Consider the following 17,579-nt stretch of genomic DNA (forward strand, 5'->3'; position numbering starts at 1 on the left):
CAGCGCCCGTTTGTAGCAGTTAGACTTTGTTCGCAAGACGACTAACACGCTTTGCCGTCTATCCTACACTCGGCGCTATAACCCTCACTGAATCACCGCCTCCTTCGTTATCGACGCACTGACTACACAGGGAACATTTCCGTTGTGAGGTCTGGTAGTTACGTGTAATCAGTAGCGCCCCTAGAGGAACCTCGAGACTTAGCAGGTGGGCTCATACCTCAGCGCTGCCTCTAAAGTGACGAGAGACGCTTTTCCTCTCCTTAAGCTCGAATGAACAATTAACAACGACCCTGCTGACCAGTCAGAAAGAAATAAAATTAATTAATAAAGGCGGCGGGTAGCCTGTAGATATACCCGCAATGCAATATATGTCAGATATAATTGTTGACCATGTGCAGTCATGTCAAAAAGTCAAAATTATTTAGACCCCCCCAAAACACCACTAAAATCTCAGTGTATGTGTGCTGTGAGGAATTACAGCATGAGAGCACCAGAGTGGAAACTGCTGTTAAAAAAGTAACTGTTGGTAGAAAAATGTCTTTCAGTCGTTAGAGACCAAGCAGTGATTGATTAACGCTGAATGGTGAGGATTCCATACTGACAAATCAGAACAGGCCAGGCGGGTGCAGATGATTTCAGCAACTATAAAATAGTCTGCCAGCAAACCAGGCCTAACAGCGTGCTTTACTAGCAGCTCTAGGACAATGGCAGTGCACGAGGGGGTCATAGTGTTGCTGCTTTTTTTAGGTTGCAGCTGTGAAGCTCAACTAAAGTCTGGGTTTCCTGTGACCACCCCTCAGGTGGCAGCAGAATATCAAACTGGATTAGGTGCTCCCCTGGTGGTGGCAGCCAGTTACCAGGTTGGCGTAGGGGCTCCCCAGGTGGCGCCGTCCGGCTTCCAGGTTGGCGTAGGGGCTCCCCAGGTGGCGTCCGGTTATCAGGTTGGCGTAGGTGCTCCCCAGGTGGCGTCCGGCTTCCAGGTTGGCGTAGGGGCTCCCCAGGTGGCGTCCGGCTTCCAGGTTGGCGTAGGTGCTCCCCAGGTGGCGTCCGGTTATCAGGTTGGCGTAGGTGCTCCCCAGGTTGCGTCCGGTTATCAGGTTGGCGTAGGTGCTCCCCAGGTGGCGTCCGGTTATCAGGTTGGCGTAGGTGCTCCCCAGGTGGCGTCCGGCTTCCAGGTTGGCGTAGGGGCTCCCCAGGTGGCGCCGTCCGGCTTCAAGGTTGGCGTAGGTGCTCCCCAGGTGGCGCCGACCGGCTTCAAGGTTGGCGTAGGTGCTCCCCAGGTGGCGTCGACCGGCTTCAAGGTTGGCGTAGGGGCTCCCCAGGTGGCGTCGACCGGCTTCCAGGTTGGCGTAGGGGCTCCCCAGGTGGCGTCGTCCGGCTTCCAGGTTGGCGTAGGGGCTCCCCAGGTGGCGTCGTCCGGCTTCCAGGTTGGCGTAGGGGCTCCCCAGGTGGCGTCGTCCGGCTTCCAGGTTGGCGTAGGGGCTCCCCAGGTGGCGTCGGCCGGCTTCCAGGTTGGCGTAGGGGCTCCGCAGGTGGCGTCGGCCGGCTTCCAGGTTGGCGTAGGGGCTCCCCAGGTGGCGTCGGCCGGCTACCTGAGCAAGCAAGTTGCTCCTGCTCTGGTTAAATCTGTGACTGGAATGCAAGTGAACCCTGATAGTGTGAGGGTTGTATGTGGGGAGGATTCGGTTATGGTGGATGTGCTACGAGACCTTCTAGCTATTGGCCAGCTGATCAATGCTTCAGACATCACTTTTGGTGGCTGTGCACCCATTGGGCAGGATGCTTCTGGCACAGTGAGGTTTCAGTCTGTGCTGCAGGGCTGTGGAAGTACACTGATGGTATGAGGGCTTCCTTTTGATTGGTTGCTGTTTTGGCTATGCTAGTGCTAATCACGTTGCTCTTCTCCAGATGACTGCTGATGCCCTGGTTTACAGCTTTGCATTGATCTACACCCCCAGTGGTATTAATGGCAGCCCCATTGTGAGGACCAATGGTGCTGTGGTTGGCATTGAGTGTCACTATTTGAGGTGAGGATGCCCTGTCAGCTTTGGTGTTCCTTAGCCCTAGGAGCTGTTCAACCAGTGTCTGACTTAAATGGGCAGATGTGCCTTAATGGTTGGGGAAGCACTTGTACCAAAGATTGCTGGTTCAAGTCCTTGACCAGCAAGGCACCACTGAGGTACCCTGAACAAGGTGCTGCCCAGGCACTGAATTGACTCCCCCTGATGTGTTTTGATGTCACATGGGTTAAATGCAGAGGATACATTTCATTGTGCACTGTTGTGGTATGTCACTGACCTAAATTCTAATTCTACATGTTGCCTGCTCCTTAGGAAACAAAATGTGAGCAGCAATGCCCTGGTGCCAACATGGATCCCCTACTATGCCACAATGGCGGCTGAGGCACAACTGAATTTCTCACTGAGGCTGATGGATGGTAGGCAAGGGGTTCATGCAGCATATCTGGCTTTACTCAGTGGGCTTGTCCTCAAGTCTATGTGCCCTTTGTGCAGATGCATGGCAGAATGAGAGGGCCTCCAACGTGTACTTCCTGGGAAGTGTCCTGAACATTGAAGCCTCTGTCCTTGTGGGCAACGGTCAGCCCCTGCGTGTCTTTGTGGACAGCTGTGTGGCCACCTTGGTCCCTGATGTGACCTCTGTCCCAAGCTATGCCATTGTGCAGAACTCTGGGTGAGTAACATTGCATGGCTGTGACACCGCTTGGGCAATGCTGCTTGACATGCCTGGCCTTCAGGTGCCTGACTGATGCCAAGGTGACAGGATCCCGCTCCCAGTTCCTGCCCAGGAAGCAGGATGACAAGCTGCAGCTTCAGCTGGATGCTTTCAGGTTCTCTCAGGATGGCAGGAGCTCGGTGAGTACAGGCACTTGTGCAGGATTTCTGTGCTTAAATGAACTGGTTGTGATGGCAGCTGACCAGCTTTTGGTGTCCCCCTAGCTGTACATTACTTGCAGCCTGAGAGCAACAGTGGCTTCTGTGCCTGTGGATTCCCAACACAAGGCTTGTTCCTTCTCTCTCACTGCTAACAGGTCAGTGGGTGCAGCATTATGATGCTGGATCAGTTGCAATAGCTAACAATTGCTATTCCCCATTGCAGGTGGGTGTCTGTGGATGGGAATGACCAGGTGTGTGGCTGCTGTGACACCAGCTGTGGGCTTGCAGGTGTAGCAGGTACGCTTGGCTTCCACCAAAAGATGCTCTGGTGGCTTGTGTTGCTGTGACTGAGGCACCCTTCTTGCCCTTGCAGGTGCTCAAGGCACGGGTGTTCTGGGCCCCATTGCTATCCAACAGGCTCCTCCCAAGGCTAGTCAGCCTGGACAGCTGTATATTCTGAAGGGATAGGTACCTGCTGCCCTAATGTGCCCAGCTGTGCATGGTCCCAGGATGGAAGGAGCCACAACTTGCCTGGCACATTCTCCACTGCTTGTCATGATCTTCCTTCCCCCTGATGTGGTAGTTGTGCAGGAGATCAAGGGCACTGTCTTGTGACTGAATAAACCACTAATTGTGTTTGAAATGGTTGTCTGCCTGTTCCTTTGCTCCCAAGTACACTTCTGGACTGCCTAAATTCTGCAACCCCATCACACTGCTTGCTGCCTGTGGATTTCATGACGAATGAGACCCTGTGGGGAAACGCCAACCCTTACAATGAAGGTGTTGGTGGGGTTGTACACAATGGCCTTCTGTTCAGTCAGGAAACCCTTTTGGGGAAGCTACTCTCTATATTTGGATCAGAGCTTGCTACCAAAAGACAAGGCTAGTCAGTGAGTGCTGATTCCCATCCTCACTCAGTCCCTCTTTCCTGGACAGCAGCTTCCTTTTGATGTGGTCTCAAGCACAACAGCCTGGTTTGGTATCACCTTTGTATCATGTACATGCTCCAAGTAAATAGGAGTACTTGCAAGGGTGTAGGTTCAATTTCAACAATAGTAGGGTCATGATACACTGCTACTGAAATGCAGGATTCCCATCCAATTTGCACTAACAGTAGGTGATGGTATTGCCCCTTAACACTGGTTTCAGCTAGTGCTTAATAAACCCGTGCTGGAGCTTATAAAGAGCAGTGACCAATTGACTGTTACTACATGAGGTGGAGCCGGCTCGTGTGCAAAAGTAATGCACTATTAAATGTGACACGTTTCCTATGAGCAGTCACATGAAACACAGACTACATCAGTTTTAATGCCCATAAAGTGGATCTTTTTCTGTGTGCGGGTGGAGCAGTTTTTACCTTTCAAATCAAGTCAGATAAGGGAAATGCACAAATCCTGTCATTTTATGGTAATGCTGTATATTTACAGCGAACTAGTGGTCACTAGCAAGAACTGGTGCTAATTTCACTGATCAAAAGAGAAAATCTGTTTCCTGTGTTTGTCATTTTAAGTATTCAATCTGGTCGTACATTTCTCGTGTTTGAATCAACACTAGAGACGCTCCCCGGGTTACGATGGTCTGTGTTACGCTATTTTGACTTGGAATGGATAAATGTTTTTCACTTTCAGTGTTATTCAATAACTCAAATGAGAGGTGTGGACTCGAGTCACAATTTTGATGACTTGATGAAATCACAAAAGACTTGGCACTCCACTTGGACTTTAACACCAATGACTCATGACTTCACTTAGACTTGATCCTTTTGACTTGAAAAGACTTGATACCTTACACCAAACAAAAAGAATTTTATTTTAAAAACGAATACATTTCTTGAATTAACGTTAACAATATTCTAGTCTACTGTCTTATACTTGAGAGACTCTCTCAGCCCTGCTCTCCAAACTACGAAAAACGATGGATTTGATCAGCTGGTCTCTCAACGCAATTGACACCATCTTCTCGACGAGAAGCCTAGGTTCGGGGGAACCTGACTGTCCGGGGGGAACGTATGCTGCTGGCTACACGATGGACGGATGGGAGCGGTGGAGGGTCGTGTGCCTGGCAGCTCTTTCCGTGGAGGACATTGAAGACATCTACCTATTCGGAACCATGATTACAGGTATTATGCTGATTGGATTAGGCATTGCCCTGGTTTATCAAAGATTGAAGAAGACGGTGACAGCCGCTCAAAGCCCCACTAGGCTGGCCGGAATGATTGATGGAGTGGGCAGAGCTGTTAGCACTCAGACTGTGAAACTGGATAACATCATGGAGAAGCTCACAGCTTTGCAAAACTTATTGGATGGCAGAGGCCAGCGTGGACATTAGCGTGGACATTAGTGGAGCTGGAAATTACAGCTTCTCGTACGGAAACCCAAACAACCCTATTCTATCAGGTTTTGGCTCCCCCCAATCAGCACTGGCCTCGGCCAAGGCCGCTGCTGAACTAACAACTCCCCCTGAAGAACAAGGCAGTGAGACTCTCTTGCATTCCTCTCCCCCGATCCCAAGGACTTACCGCACCCTCCCCCCCATCCAACGCCTTCGCCGCTTCATACCCCCAGCGTGAACAGGCGGGTCTGTTGACCAGCGCCTCCATGGCTGCAGGACCGGATGGCTGTCTGTCTCTGCTGGACTACCTCCACCTCCCCATTTCCCTCACCTGTTGCAAGTCGTGTCATTTTTATGTTGTAATGCGTAGTGACCATGTGCTTATGTTGCTGAGGTGTTTTTTTCGGTTCCCACAATGTCCTCCCCACTGGAGTACAGTCTGGGGGCTGTTTTTTTATTCTCCTCCTCTCTCCTCATGTTATTCTGTTTCTTTTCTTCTCTCTTCCCCTGTCTCCCGACTGGTCTACCCCCTACTGTGATGTTTGTGTATATGTATGGTCGGGTTGATGGCCAGTTTTTTCGCTGGTACTCGTGACTAGTGACATGGTATATTGCAACAGCAATAAAGGGTTTCATCAATCAATCAATCAATTCATTTCCAGCCAGTTTATACAAACTCCCCAGAATGCCCAGCTCTAACACAACATCCAATCAAGATGCAGAAGCGAAGCATGAAGTAATGTGATGTTACTGAGCGCCAGTCGGACAAAAATGATACCTAGGGTCATTTCATTTGCTTTCACAAATTACGAGGTGGTCAACAAGACATGAACTGCAGTATGCAAAACGTGGGTCAAAAATAACAGATGGAGAGGCTATGACGTCCAACTTCTGAAGTCACACAAAGAAAGGTAAGTCGAAGCTAATGTAGTGACTAATGTCCAGTTAATATTAGCTTAATGGCTTGGTGAATTTTCTAGCTTGTTAGTTAAATCATGGGCTTGGAAAGTCTTTTTGCATACATTATGAAAAGTGTTGCGGATTCTCACTCAGATGTAAATCTGAAATAAGATGACACATTTCTACTTTTAATCCGACAACTAGGGCTACAATGTGCTAAGCTTGATTGCAATGGCTGTTTTTGCTGTACCACTTCCCCATGACTCAAGTGGAAGCAATGGAAAGACTGTGTAGCAAGTTTGTTCGGCGATGACTGGGTGTTCCCCCATCCTTCAGCTCAGTAAACCTGTATAGCAAGACTTCCAAGCTTCACCTGCCAGTGTCATCAGTGGTAGAAGAATTCAAGGTTGCCAAGGCAAGAGCGGTAAGCACACTGGCACTATCGGAAGACATGCTGATAAGACTATCAGGTGCAGCAGGAAGTGGAAGCCACAAGCTGCAGTGAGAGAAGCCAAGGCATACTGGAAGCACCAGGAGATCATTGGGGTGGTCTGCCAGGGTCGGCTGGGTCTTGGTACCTACAGTGACAAGAGGTGGAGTAGGACCAATGCCAAAGGCAGCAGAGGCCTCATAGTGCAGAGGGTCCGGGAGCCGTGTGAAAGCGGCAGGTCTTGCGCGCCAAGGACAGTGGATGCAGTGGGACAATGCACTGGAGCGATCGATGTCCTGGAAGGAAGTGTGGGGTCCTAACATCCTTAAGATCTGGGGCGAAGAAGAAGATCCATCCTGCAAGCAGTGTACCTTGCACCTTGAACCACATCTTGACAGGATGTCCCAAAGTACTTGGAGAGGGCCGATATAGGTGGAGACACGATAAGGTCCTTATGGTGATTTCCAAGTGGAGTTGCAGAGGGTCAAGGCCAATAAACTTCAGGTTTCACCACCCAAGGCTGTCAAGTTGTGCAGGGAAAGAGACAAGGTGCCAAAGGCAAGTACAGCTGCAAAGAATGTCTTTTCCATCTTACTGCAGGGCTCTAGGTGGGAGATACAGGTGGACCTGCAAGAGAAACTCGTCTTCCTGAAAGAGGCAGCTGTAACATCACTCAGGCCAGACATGATCCTGCTATCTAGGAGTAAGATGACCATCCTGATGGCTGAACTTACTGTACCATGGGAGGATAGGCTCACTGTCTCTCACCAGCTGAAAAAAGCCAACTACCAAGACGTGGTTGACGAGGTTCTTGCCAAGGGTTGGTACGCAGTTCTGTTTCCTATAGAAGTTGACTGCCATGGTTTTCCAGCAATATCAGTACGATGCTTCCTACAGAAGATCGGCATGGAACCCAAATAAATCAAGAAGGCCATTGGGGAGCAGCAGCAGAGACCACCTCAGTATGGCTATAGCTGATGAGAGACCACAAGTGCAGGTTCAGTCTTGGCTCAGGGAGTAGGACACCCCAGCCATGCATAGTCCTGAGGCCAGCTGCAGGGAGACGTCCCTGACCGTTACCCCACCATCATGAGGTATCCTAGAGCAAAAGGGACGAAATACCAAGGAAGGATCGCTTTCAGCTGACGACCCTGTAGCTGGTTTTCAAGGATCCTCAGATCATTCTGTCACCAAGGAGTCCCAAGAGAGGGGAGGATTTTGCTACATCTCAAGTGGCTCTTGCAGATTTCTGCTTGTAGCAATGAGTCTTTGATATTTAATTCACCTGAACGTGGAGATAATTGCTCTGTATTGTATCATTTTGAATGCGGTTAATGTTTAATTTTATTATGAAACAATCTGTGTATTATTTTTTTCAATTAACTGGTTGTTTGATTTGAAAAATTCTGAAAATAGTGAAAAATGCCCTAACAGTTACCCAGTCCACACACACACATTCACATACAGCACACAGATTATTCCTCCATAAAGTAGGTAACTTTAGAACTATATTCTAGAAAGCATCAATTTTTTACATTTTTATTTAACTTACACATAAAACGTGCAGCTACATATAGTGTCACTTTAAATTAACAGTACTTGAATGTATTTTATTTAATAAGCTTTGGTTCAGTATGTGGTGTGTGAGTGTGCCCTGCGATGGGCTGGCCCCCCGTCCTGGATTGTTCCCTGCCTCGTGCCCATTGCGTCCGGGATAAGCTCTGGACCCCCAGCGACGCAGCAGGACAAGCAGTTTGGAAAATGGATGGATGGATGGTTCAGTATGAGATGAGGTTGGGTATAACAAAAAAGGACAGTAACAACAATAATGCTGTTGTACTGGGTTAATATTTACTATGAAATGCAACATCAGCACTCCTTTTTTTCTCTGATTAAGTCTAGTTGCACTTGCTGCTGACAAATAAATACACCTCTTAAGAAGCATTTATAATTTCGGAAAATTATTTATTATTACCCAGAAATAAAATACCATATTTGGTCAAGGGACTCGAAATTCAAAGTTTAGGACTTGGGACTCCACTCGGGACTTGCATGTCTGGACTTGTTCCCAACTCTGGTAAATGTTTTTCGTTTTCAGTATGTTATGCAATGGCTTAAATGAGATATTCCACATTTTATTATAAAATAGGATTTGTGTTAATTATTTTGCACAATTGAAAGCTAATGTAAGTGTTCAAAGCATGTTAAGGTAGGCTAGGCTAGTCCATAATGCTTGTTAGGGTAGGTGTACTGTATCAAAATGAATTTTCTCTTTACGATATTTTCGCATTATTATAGGTTTATTGGAACGTAACCTTATCATAACACAATAAACAAATTTAAAGATGAACTTTACTAGCAGCATTATAATAATGACTTTGTTCAAATTTTCAATAAATATATCGTTACGTTGAGTAAATTTGGTTAGTGGAGCGCACCACATGCGACTGGTTCTGTAAATCAGGGAAGAGTTTTATAAGCACTGAAGTGGCGGTGAAGGAATGGACAGCTCAACAGCCGCAACATCTTTCGAAAGAGGAGATATTGCGGATAAAAGAAAAACAGACACTAGCGGTGTGGCGGTACTTTCTGAAGTTCGACACGTTTAGTACCGAAAAGCTGCGTCCGTACTAATGTATATGACCATGACATAAAGCACTGAGATATAAACGTAAATGCTTATACACATAAAACACCAATAACTACCGTTAGCTTAGCAACCGTGACGGCTGCTCCAATACCGGCGTTTCACCCGCTTCCATGGTGCTTCGCCATAGCGCAACATTCGGAAATGTAGGTAGATATTCACTAAATCACCTACGCGAAACTGTATTCGATCTAAGTTTAATCACAGCGCCCGTTTGTAGCAGTTAGACTTTGTTCGCAAGACGACTAACACGCTTTGCCGTCTATCCAACACTCGGCGCTATAACCCTCACTGAATCACCGCCTCCTTCGTTATCGACGCACTGACTACACAGGGAACATTTCCGTTGTGAGGTCTGGTAGTTACGTGTAATCAGTAGCGCCCCTAGAGGAACCTCGAGACTTAGCAGGTGGGCTCATACCTCAGCGCTGCCTCTAAAGTGACGAGAGACGCTTTTCCTCTCCTTAAGCTCGAATGAACAATTAACAACGACCCTGCTGACCAGTCAGAAAGAAATAAAATTAATTAATAAAGGCGGCGGGTAGCCTGTAGATATACCCGCAATGCAATATATGTCAGATATAATTGTTGACCATGTGCAGTCATGTCAAAAAGTCAAAATTATTTAGACCCCCCCAAAACACCACTAAAATCTCAGTGTATGTGTGCTGTGAGGAATTACAGCATGAGAGCACCAGAGTGGAAACTGCTGTTAAAAAAGTAACTGTTGGTAGAAAAATGTCTTTCAGTCGTTAGAGACCAAGCAGTGATTGATTAACGCTGAATGGTGAGGATTCCATACTGACAAATCAGAACAGGCCAGGCGGGTGCAGATGATTTCAGCAACTATAAAATAGTCTGCCAGCAAACCAGGCCTAACAGCGTGCTTTACTAGCAGCTCTAGGACAATGGCAGTGCACGAGGGGGTCATAGTGTTGCTGCTTTTTTTAGGTTGCAGCTGTGAAGCTCAACTAAAGTTTGGGTTTCCTGTGACCACCCCTCAGGTGGCAGCAGAATATCAAACTGAATTAGGTGCTCCCCAGGTGGTGGCAGCCAGTTACCAGGTTGGCGTAGGGGCTCCCCAGGTGGCGCCGTCCGGCTTCCAGGTTGGCGTAGGGGCTCCCCAGGTGGCGCCCGGTTACCAGGTTGGCGTAGGGGCTCCCCAGGTGGCGCCCGGCTTCCAGGTTGGCGTAGGGGCTCCCCAGGTGGCGTCCGGCTTCCAGGTTGGCGTAGGTGCTCCCCAGGTGGCGTCCGGCTTCCAGGTTGGCGTAGGTGCTCCCCAGGTGGCGTCCGGTTATCAGGTTGGCGTAGGTGCTCCCCAGGTGGCGTCCGGCTTCCAGGTTGGCGTAGGGGCTCCCCAGGTGGCGCCGTCCGGCTTCAAGGTTGGCGTAGGTGCTCCCCAGGTGGCGTCGACCGGCTTCAAGGTTGGCGTAGGTGCTCCCCAGGTGGCGTCGACCGGCTTCAAGGTTGGCGTAGGTGCTCCCCAGGTGGCGTCGACCGGCTTCAAGGTTGGCGTAGGGGCTCCCCAGGTGGCGTCGTCCGGCTTCCAGGTTGGCGTAGGGGCTCCCCAGGTGGCGTCGTCCGGCTTCCAGGTTGGCGTAGGGGCTCCGCAGGTGGCTTCGGCCGGCTTCCAGGTTGGCGTAGGGGCTCCCCAGGTGGCGTCGGCCGGCTACCTGAGCAAGCAAGTTGCTCCTGCTCTGGTTAAATCTGTGACTGGAATGCAAGTGAACCCTGATAGTGTGAGGGTTGTATGTGGGGAGGATTCGGTTATGGTGGATGTGCTACGAGACCTTCTAGCTATTGGCCAGCTGATCAATGCTTCAGACATCACCCTTGGTGGCTGTGCACCCATTGGGCAGGATGCTTCTGGCACAGTGAGGTTTCAGTCTGTGCTGCAGGGCTGTGGAAGTACACTGATGGTATGAGGGCTTCCTTTTGATTGGTTGCTGTGTTGGCTATGCTAGTGCTAATCACGTTGCTCTTCTCCAGATGACTGCTGATGCCCTGGTTTACAGCTTTGCATTGATTTACACCCCCAGTGGTATTAATGGCAGCCCCATTGTGAGGACCAATGGTGCTGTGGTTGGCATTGAGTGTCACTATTTGAGGTGAGGATGCCCTGTCAGCTTTGGTGTTCCTTAGCCCTAGGAGCTGTTCAACCAGTGTCTGACCCAAATGGGCAGATGTGCCTTAATGGTTGGGGAAGCACTTGTACCAAAGATTGCTGGTTCAAGTCCTTGACCAGCAAGGCACCACTGAGGTACCCTGAACAAGGTGCTGCCCAGGCACTGAATTGACTCCCCCTGATGTGTTTTGATGTCACATGGGTTAAATGCAGAGGATACATTTCATTGTGCACTGTTGTGGTATGTCACTGACCTAAATTCTAATTCTACATGATGCCTGCTCCTTAGGAAACAAAATGTGAGCAGCAATGCCCTGGTGCCAACATGGATCCCCTACTATGCCACAATGGCGGCTGAGGCACAACTGAATTTCTCACTGAGGCTGATGGATGGTAGGCAAGGGGTTCATGCAGCATATCTGGCTTTACTCAGTGGGCTTGTCCTCAAGTCTGTGCCCTTTGTGCAGATGCATGGCAGAATGAGAGGGCCTCCAACGTGTACTTCCTGGGAAGTGTCCTGAACATTGAAGCCTCTGTCCTTGTGGGCAACGGTCAGCCCCTGCGTGTCTTTGTGGACAGCTGTGTGGCCACCTTGGTCCCTGATGTGACCTCTGTCCCAAGCTATGCCATTGTGCAGAACTCTGGGTGAGTAACATTGCATGGCTGTGACACCGCTTGGGCAATGCTGCTTGACATGCCTGGCCTTCAGGTGCCTGACTGATGCCAAGGTGACAGGATCCCGCTCCCAGTTCCTGCCCAGGAAGCAGGATGACAAGCTGCAGCTTCAGCTGGATGCTTTCAGGTTCTCTCAGGATGGCAGGAGCTCAGTGAGTACAGGCACTTGTGCAGGATTTCTGTGCTTAAATGAACTGGTTGTGATGGCAGCTGACCAGCTTTTGGTGTCCCCCTAGCTGTACATTACTTGCAGCCTGAGAGCAACAGTGGCTTCTGTGCCTGTGGATTCCCAACACAAGGCTTGTTCCTTCTCTCTCGCCGCTAACAGGTCAGTGGGTGCAGCATTATGATGCTGGATCAGTTGCAATAGCTAACAATTGCTATTCCCCATTGCAGGTGGGTGTCTGTGGATGGGAATGACCAGGTGTGTGGCTGCTGTGACACCAGCTGTGGGCTTGCAGGTGTAGCAGGTACGCTTGGCTTCCACCAAAAGATGCTCTGGTGGCTTGTGTTGCTGTGACTGAGGCACCCTTCTTGCCCTTGCAGGTGCTCAAGGCACGGGTGTTCTGGGCCCCATTGCTATCCAACAGGCTCCTCCCAAGGCTAGTCAGCCTGGACAGCTGTATATTCTGAAGGGATAGGTACCTGCTGCCCTAATGTGCCCAGCTGTGCATGGTCCCAGGATGGAAGGAGCCGCAACTTGCCTGGCACATTCTCCACTGCTTGTCATGATCTTCCTTCCCCCTGATGTGGTAGTTGTGCAGGAGATCAAGGGCACTGTCTTGTGACTGAATAAACCACTAATTGTGTTTGAAATGGTTGTCTGCCTGTTCCTTTGCTCCCAAGTACACTTCTGGACTGCCTAAATTCTGCAACCCCATCACACTGCTTGCTGCCTGTGGATTTCATGACGAATGAGACCCTGTGGGGAAACGCCAACCCTTACAATGAAGGTGTTGGTGGGGTTGTACACAATGGCCTTCTGTTCAGTCAGGAAACCCTTTTGGGGAAGCTACTCCCTATATTTGGATCAGAGCTTGCTACCAAAAGACAAGGCTAGTCAGTGAGTGCTGATTCCCATCCTCACTCAGTCCCTCTTTCCTGGACAGCAGCTTCCTTTTGATGTGGTCTCAAGCACAACAGCCTGGTTTGGTATCACCTTTGTATCATGTACATGCTCCAAGTAAATAGGAGTACTTGCAAGGGTGTAGGTTCAATTTCAACAATAGTAGGGTCATGATACACTGCTACTGAAATGCAGGATTCCCATCCAATTTGCACTAACAGTAGGTGATGGTATTGCCCCTTAACACTGGTTTCAGCTAGTGCTTAATAAACCCGTGCTGGAGCTTATAAAGAGCAGTGACCAATTGACTGTTACTACATGAGGTGGAGCCGGCTCGTGTGCAAAAGTAATGCACTATTAAATGTGACACGTTTCCTATGAGCAGTCACATGAAACACAGACTACATCAGTTTTAATGCCCATAAAGTGGATCTTTTTCTGTGTGCGGGTGGAGCAGTTTTTACCTTTCAAATCAAGTCAGATAAGGGAAATGCACAAATCCCATCATTTTATGGTAATGCTGTATATTTACAGCAAACTAGTGGTCACTAGCAAGAACTGGTGCTAATTTCACTGATCAACAGAGAAAATCTGTTTCCTGTGTTTGTCATTTTAAGTATTCAATCTGGTCGTACATTTCTCGTGTTTGAATCAACACTAGAGACGCTCCCCGGGTTACGATGGTCTGTGTTACGCTATTTTGACTTGGAATGGATAAATGTTTTTCACTTTCAGTGTTATTCAATAACTCAAATGAGAGGTGTGGACTCGAATCACAATTTTGATGACTTGATGAAATCACAAGACTTGGCACTCCACTTGGACTTTAACACCAATGACTCATGACTTCACTTAGACTTGATCCTTTTGACTTGAAAAGACTTGATACCTTACACCAAACAAAAAGAATTTTATTTTAAAAACGAATACATTTCTTGAATTAACGTTAACAATATTCTAGTCTACTGTCTTATACTTGAGAGACTCTCTCAGCCCTGCTCTCCAAACTACGAAAAACGATGGATTTGATCAGCTGGTCTCTCAACGCAATTGACACCATCTTCTCGACGAGAAGCCTAGGTTCGGGGGAACCTGACTGTCCGGGGGGAACGTATGCTGCTGGCTACACGATGGACGGATGGGAGCGGTGGAGGGTCGTGTGCCTGGCAGCTCTTTCCGTGGAGGACATTGAAGACATCTACCTATTCGGAACCATGATTACAAGTATTATGCTGATTGGATTAGGCATTGCCCTGGTTTATCAAAGATTGAAGAAGACGGTGACAGCCGCTCAAAGTCCCACTAGGCTGGCCGGAATGATTGATGGAGTGGGCAGAGCTGTTAGCACTCAGACTGTGAAACTGGATAACATCATGGAGAAGCTCACAGCTTTGCAAAACTTATTGGATGGCAGAGACCAGCGTGGACATTAGCGTGGACATTAGTGGAGCTGGAAATTACAGCTTCTCGTACGGAAACCCAAACAACCCTATTCTATCAGGTTTTGGCTCCCCCCAATCAGCACTGGCCTCGGCCAAGGCCGCTGCTGAACTAACAACTCCCCCTGAAGAACAAGGCAGTGAGACTCTCTTGCATTCCTTTCCCCCGATCCCAAGGACTTACCGCACCCTCCCCCCCATCCAATGCCTTCGCCGCTTCATACCCCCAGCGTGAACAGGCGGGTCTGTTGACCAGCGCCTCCATGGCTGCAGGACCGGATGGCTGTCTGTCTCTGCTGGACTACCTCCACCTCCCCATTTCCCTCACCTGTTGCAAGTCGTGTCATTTTTATGTTGTAATGCGTAGTGACCATGTGCTTATGTTGCTGAGGTGTTTTTTTCGGTTCCCACAATGTCCTCCCCACTGGAGTACAGTCTGGGGGCTGTTTTTTTATTCTCCTCCTCTCTCCTCATGTTATTCTGTTTCTTTTCTTCTCTCTTCCCCTGTCTCCCGACTGGTCTACCCCCTACTGTGATGTTTGTGTATATGTATGGTCGGGTTGATGGCCAGTTTTTTCGCTGGTACTCGTGACTAGTGACATGGTATATTGCAACAGCAATAAAGGGTTTCATCAATCAATCAATCAATTCATTTCCAGCCAGTTTATACAAACTCCCCAGAATGCCCAGCTCTAACACAACATCCAATCAAGATGCAGAAGCGAAGCATGAAGTAATGTGATGTTACTGAGCGCCAGTCGGACAAAAATGATACCTAGGGTCATTTCATTTGCTTTCACAAATTACGAGGTGGTCAACAAGACATGAACTGCAGTATGCAAAACGTGGGTCAAAAATAACAGATGGAGAGGCTATGACGTCCAACTTCTGAAGTCACACAAAGAAAGGTAAGTCGAAGCTAATGTAGTGACTAATGTCCAGTTAATATTAGCTTAATGGCTTGGTGAATTTTCTAGCTTGTTAGTTAAATCATGGGCTTGGAAAGTCTTTTTGCATACATTATGAAAAGTGTTGCGGATTCTCACTCAGATGTAAATCTGAAATAAGATGACACATTTCTACTTTTAATCCGACAACTAGGGCTACAATGTGCTAAGCTTGATTGCAATGGCTGTTTTTGCTGTACCACTTCCCCATGACTCAAGTGGAAGCAATGGAAAGACTGTGTAGCAAGTTTGTTCGGCGATGACTGGGTGTTCCCCCATCCTTCAGCTCAGTAAACCTGTATAGCAAGACTTCCAAGCTTCACCTGCCAGTGTCATCAGTGGTAGAAGAATTCAAGGTTGCCAAGGCAAGAGCGGTAAGCACACTGGCACTATCGGAAGACATGCTGATAAGACTATCAGGTGCAGCAGGAAGTGGAAGCCACAAGCTGCAGTGAGAGAAGCCAAGGCATACTGGAAGCACCAGGAGATCATTGGGGTGGTCTGCCAGGGTCGGCTGGGTCTTGGTACCTACAGTGACAAGAGGTGGAGTAGGACCAATGCCAAAGGCAGCAGAGGCCTCATAGTGCAGAGGGTCCGGGAGCCGTGTGAAAGCGGCAGGTCTTGCGCGCCAAGGACAGTGGATGCAGTGGGACAATGCACTGGAGCGATCGATGTCCTGGAAGGAAGTGTGGGGTCCTAACATCCTTAAGATCTGGGGCGAAGAAGAAGATCCATCCTGCAAGCAGTGTACCTTGCACCTTGAACCACATCTTGACAGGATGTCCCAAAGTACTTGGAGAGGGCCGATATAGGTGGAGACACGATAAGGTCCTTATGGTGATTTCCAAGTGGAGTTGCAGAGGGTCAAGGCCAATAAACTTCAGGTTTCACCACCCAAGGCTGTCAAGTTGTGCAGGGAAAGAGACAAGGTGCCAAAGGCAAGTACAGCTGCAAAGAATGTCTTTTCCATCTTACTGCAGGGCTCTAGGTGGGAGATACAGGTGGACCTGCAAGAGAAACTCGTCTTCCTGAAAGAGGCAGCTGTAACATCACTCAGGCCAGACATGATCCTGCTATCTAGGAGTAAGATGACCATCCTGATGGCTGAACTTACTGTACCATGGGAGGATAGGCTCACTGTCTCTCACCAGCTGAAAAAAGCCAACTACCAAGACGTGGTTGACGAGGTTCTTGCCAAGGGTTGGTACGCAGTTCTGTTTCCTATAGAAGTTGACTGCCATGGTTTTCCAGCAATATCAGTACGATGCTTCCTACAGAAGATCGGCATGGAACCCAAATAAATCAAGAAGGCCATTGGGGAGCAGCAGCAGAGACCACCTCAGTATGGCTATAGCTGATGAGAGACCACAAGTGCAGGTTCAGTCTTGGCTCAGGGAGTAGGACACCCCAGCCATGCATAGTCCTGAGGCCAGCTGCAGGGAGACGTCCCTGACCGTTACCCCACCATCATGAGGTATCCTAGAGCAAAAGGGACGAAATACCAAGGAAGGATCGCTTTCAGCTGACGACCCTGTAGCTGGTTTTCAAGGATCCTCAGATCATTCTGTCACCAAGGAGTCCCAAGAGAGGGGAGGATTTTGCTACATCTCAAGTGGCTCTTGCAGATTTCTGCTTGTAGCAATGAGTCTTTGATATTTAATTCACCTGAACGTGGAGATAATTGCTCTGTATTGTATCATTTTGAATGCGGTTAATGTTTAATTTTATTATGAAACAATCTGTGTATTATTTTTTTCAATTAACTGGTTGTTTGATTTGAAAAATTCTGAAAATAGTGAAAAATGCCCTAACAGTTACCCAGTCCACACACACACATTCACATACAGCACACAGATTATTCCTCCATAAAGTAGGTAACTTTAGAACTATATTCTAGAAAGCATCAATTTTTTACATTTTTATTTAACTTACACATAAAACGTGCAGCTACATATAGTGTCACTTTAAATTAACAGTACTTGAATGTATTTTATTTAATAAGCTTTGGTTCAGTATGTGGTGTGTGAGTGTGCCCTGCGATGGGCTGGCCCCCCGTCCTGGATTGTTCCCTGCCTCGTGCCCATTGCGTCCGGGATAAGCTCTGGACCCCCAGCGACGCAGCAGG

The 17,579-nt window shown here is 48.5% G+C and overlaps 2 protein-coding genes across 3 annotated transcripts in view; both read left to right on the forward strand.

Moving 5' to 3' along the window:
* LOC125747808 (uncharacterized) overlaps positions 1-17,579 on the forward strand; it is a 136,537-nt gene that overhangs the window by 30,689 nt on the left and 88,269 nt on the right. The window contains exon 7 of the mRNA XM_049023318.1: positions 1,098-1,217. Within this exon, the coding sequence (XP_048879275.1) occupies positions 1,098-1,217 (120 nt within the window). The remainder of the gene's footprint in view (positions 1-1,097; positions 1,218-17,579) is intronic.
* LOC125747391 (zona pellucida sperm-binding protein 3-like) overlaps positions 10,659-17,579 on the forward strand; it is a 67,748-nt gene continuing 60,827 nt past the window's right edge. The window contains exon 1 of one of the 2 annotated variants that reach the window (XM_049022604.1): positions 10,659-10,731. The gene's annotated coding sequence lies outside the window, so the exon portion shown is untranslated. The remainder of the gene's footprint in view (positions 10,732-17,579) is intronic. The other variant, XM_049022601.1, reaches the window with a different exon arrangement.

The sequence above is a fragment of the Brienomyrus brachyistius genome, chromosome 8 (genome assembly GCF_023856365.1).
Source record: "Brienomyrus brachyistius isolate T26 chromosome 8, BBRACH_0.4, whole genome shotgun sequence".
NCBI classification, from domain to species: domain Eukaryota; kingdom Metazoa; phylum Chordata; class Actinopteri; order Osteoglossiformes; family Mormyridae; genus Brienomyrus; species Brienomyrus brachyistius.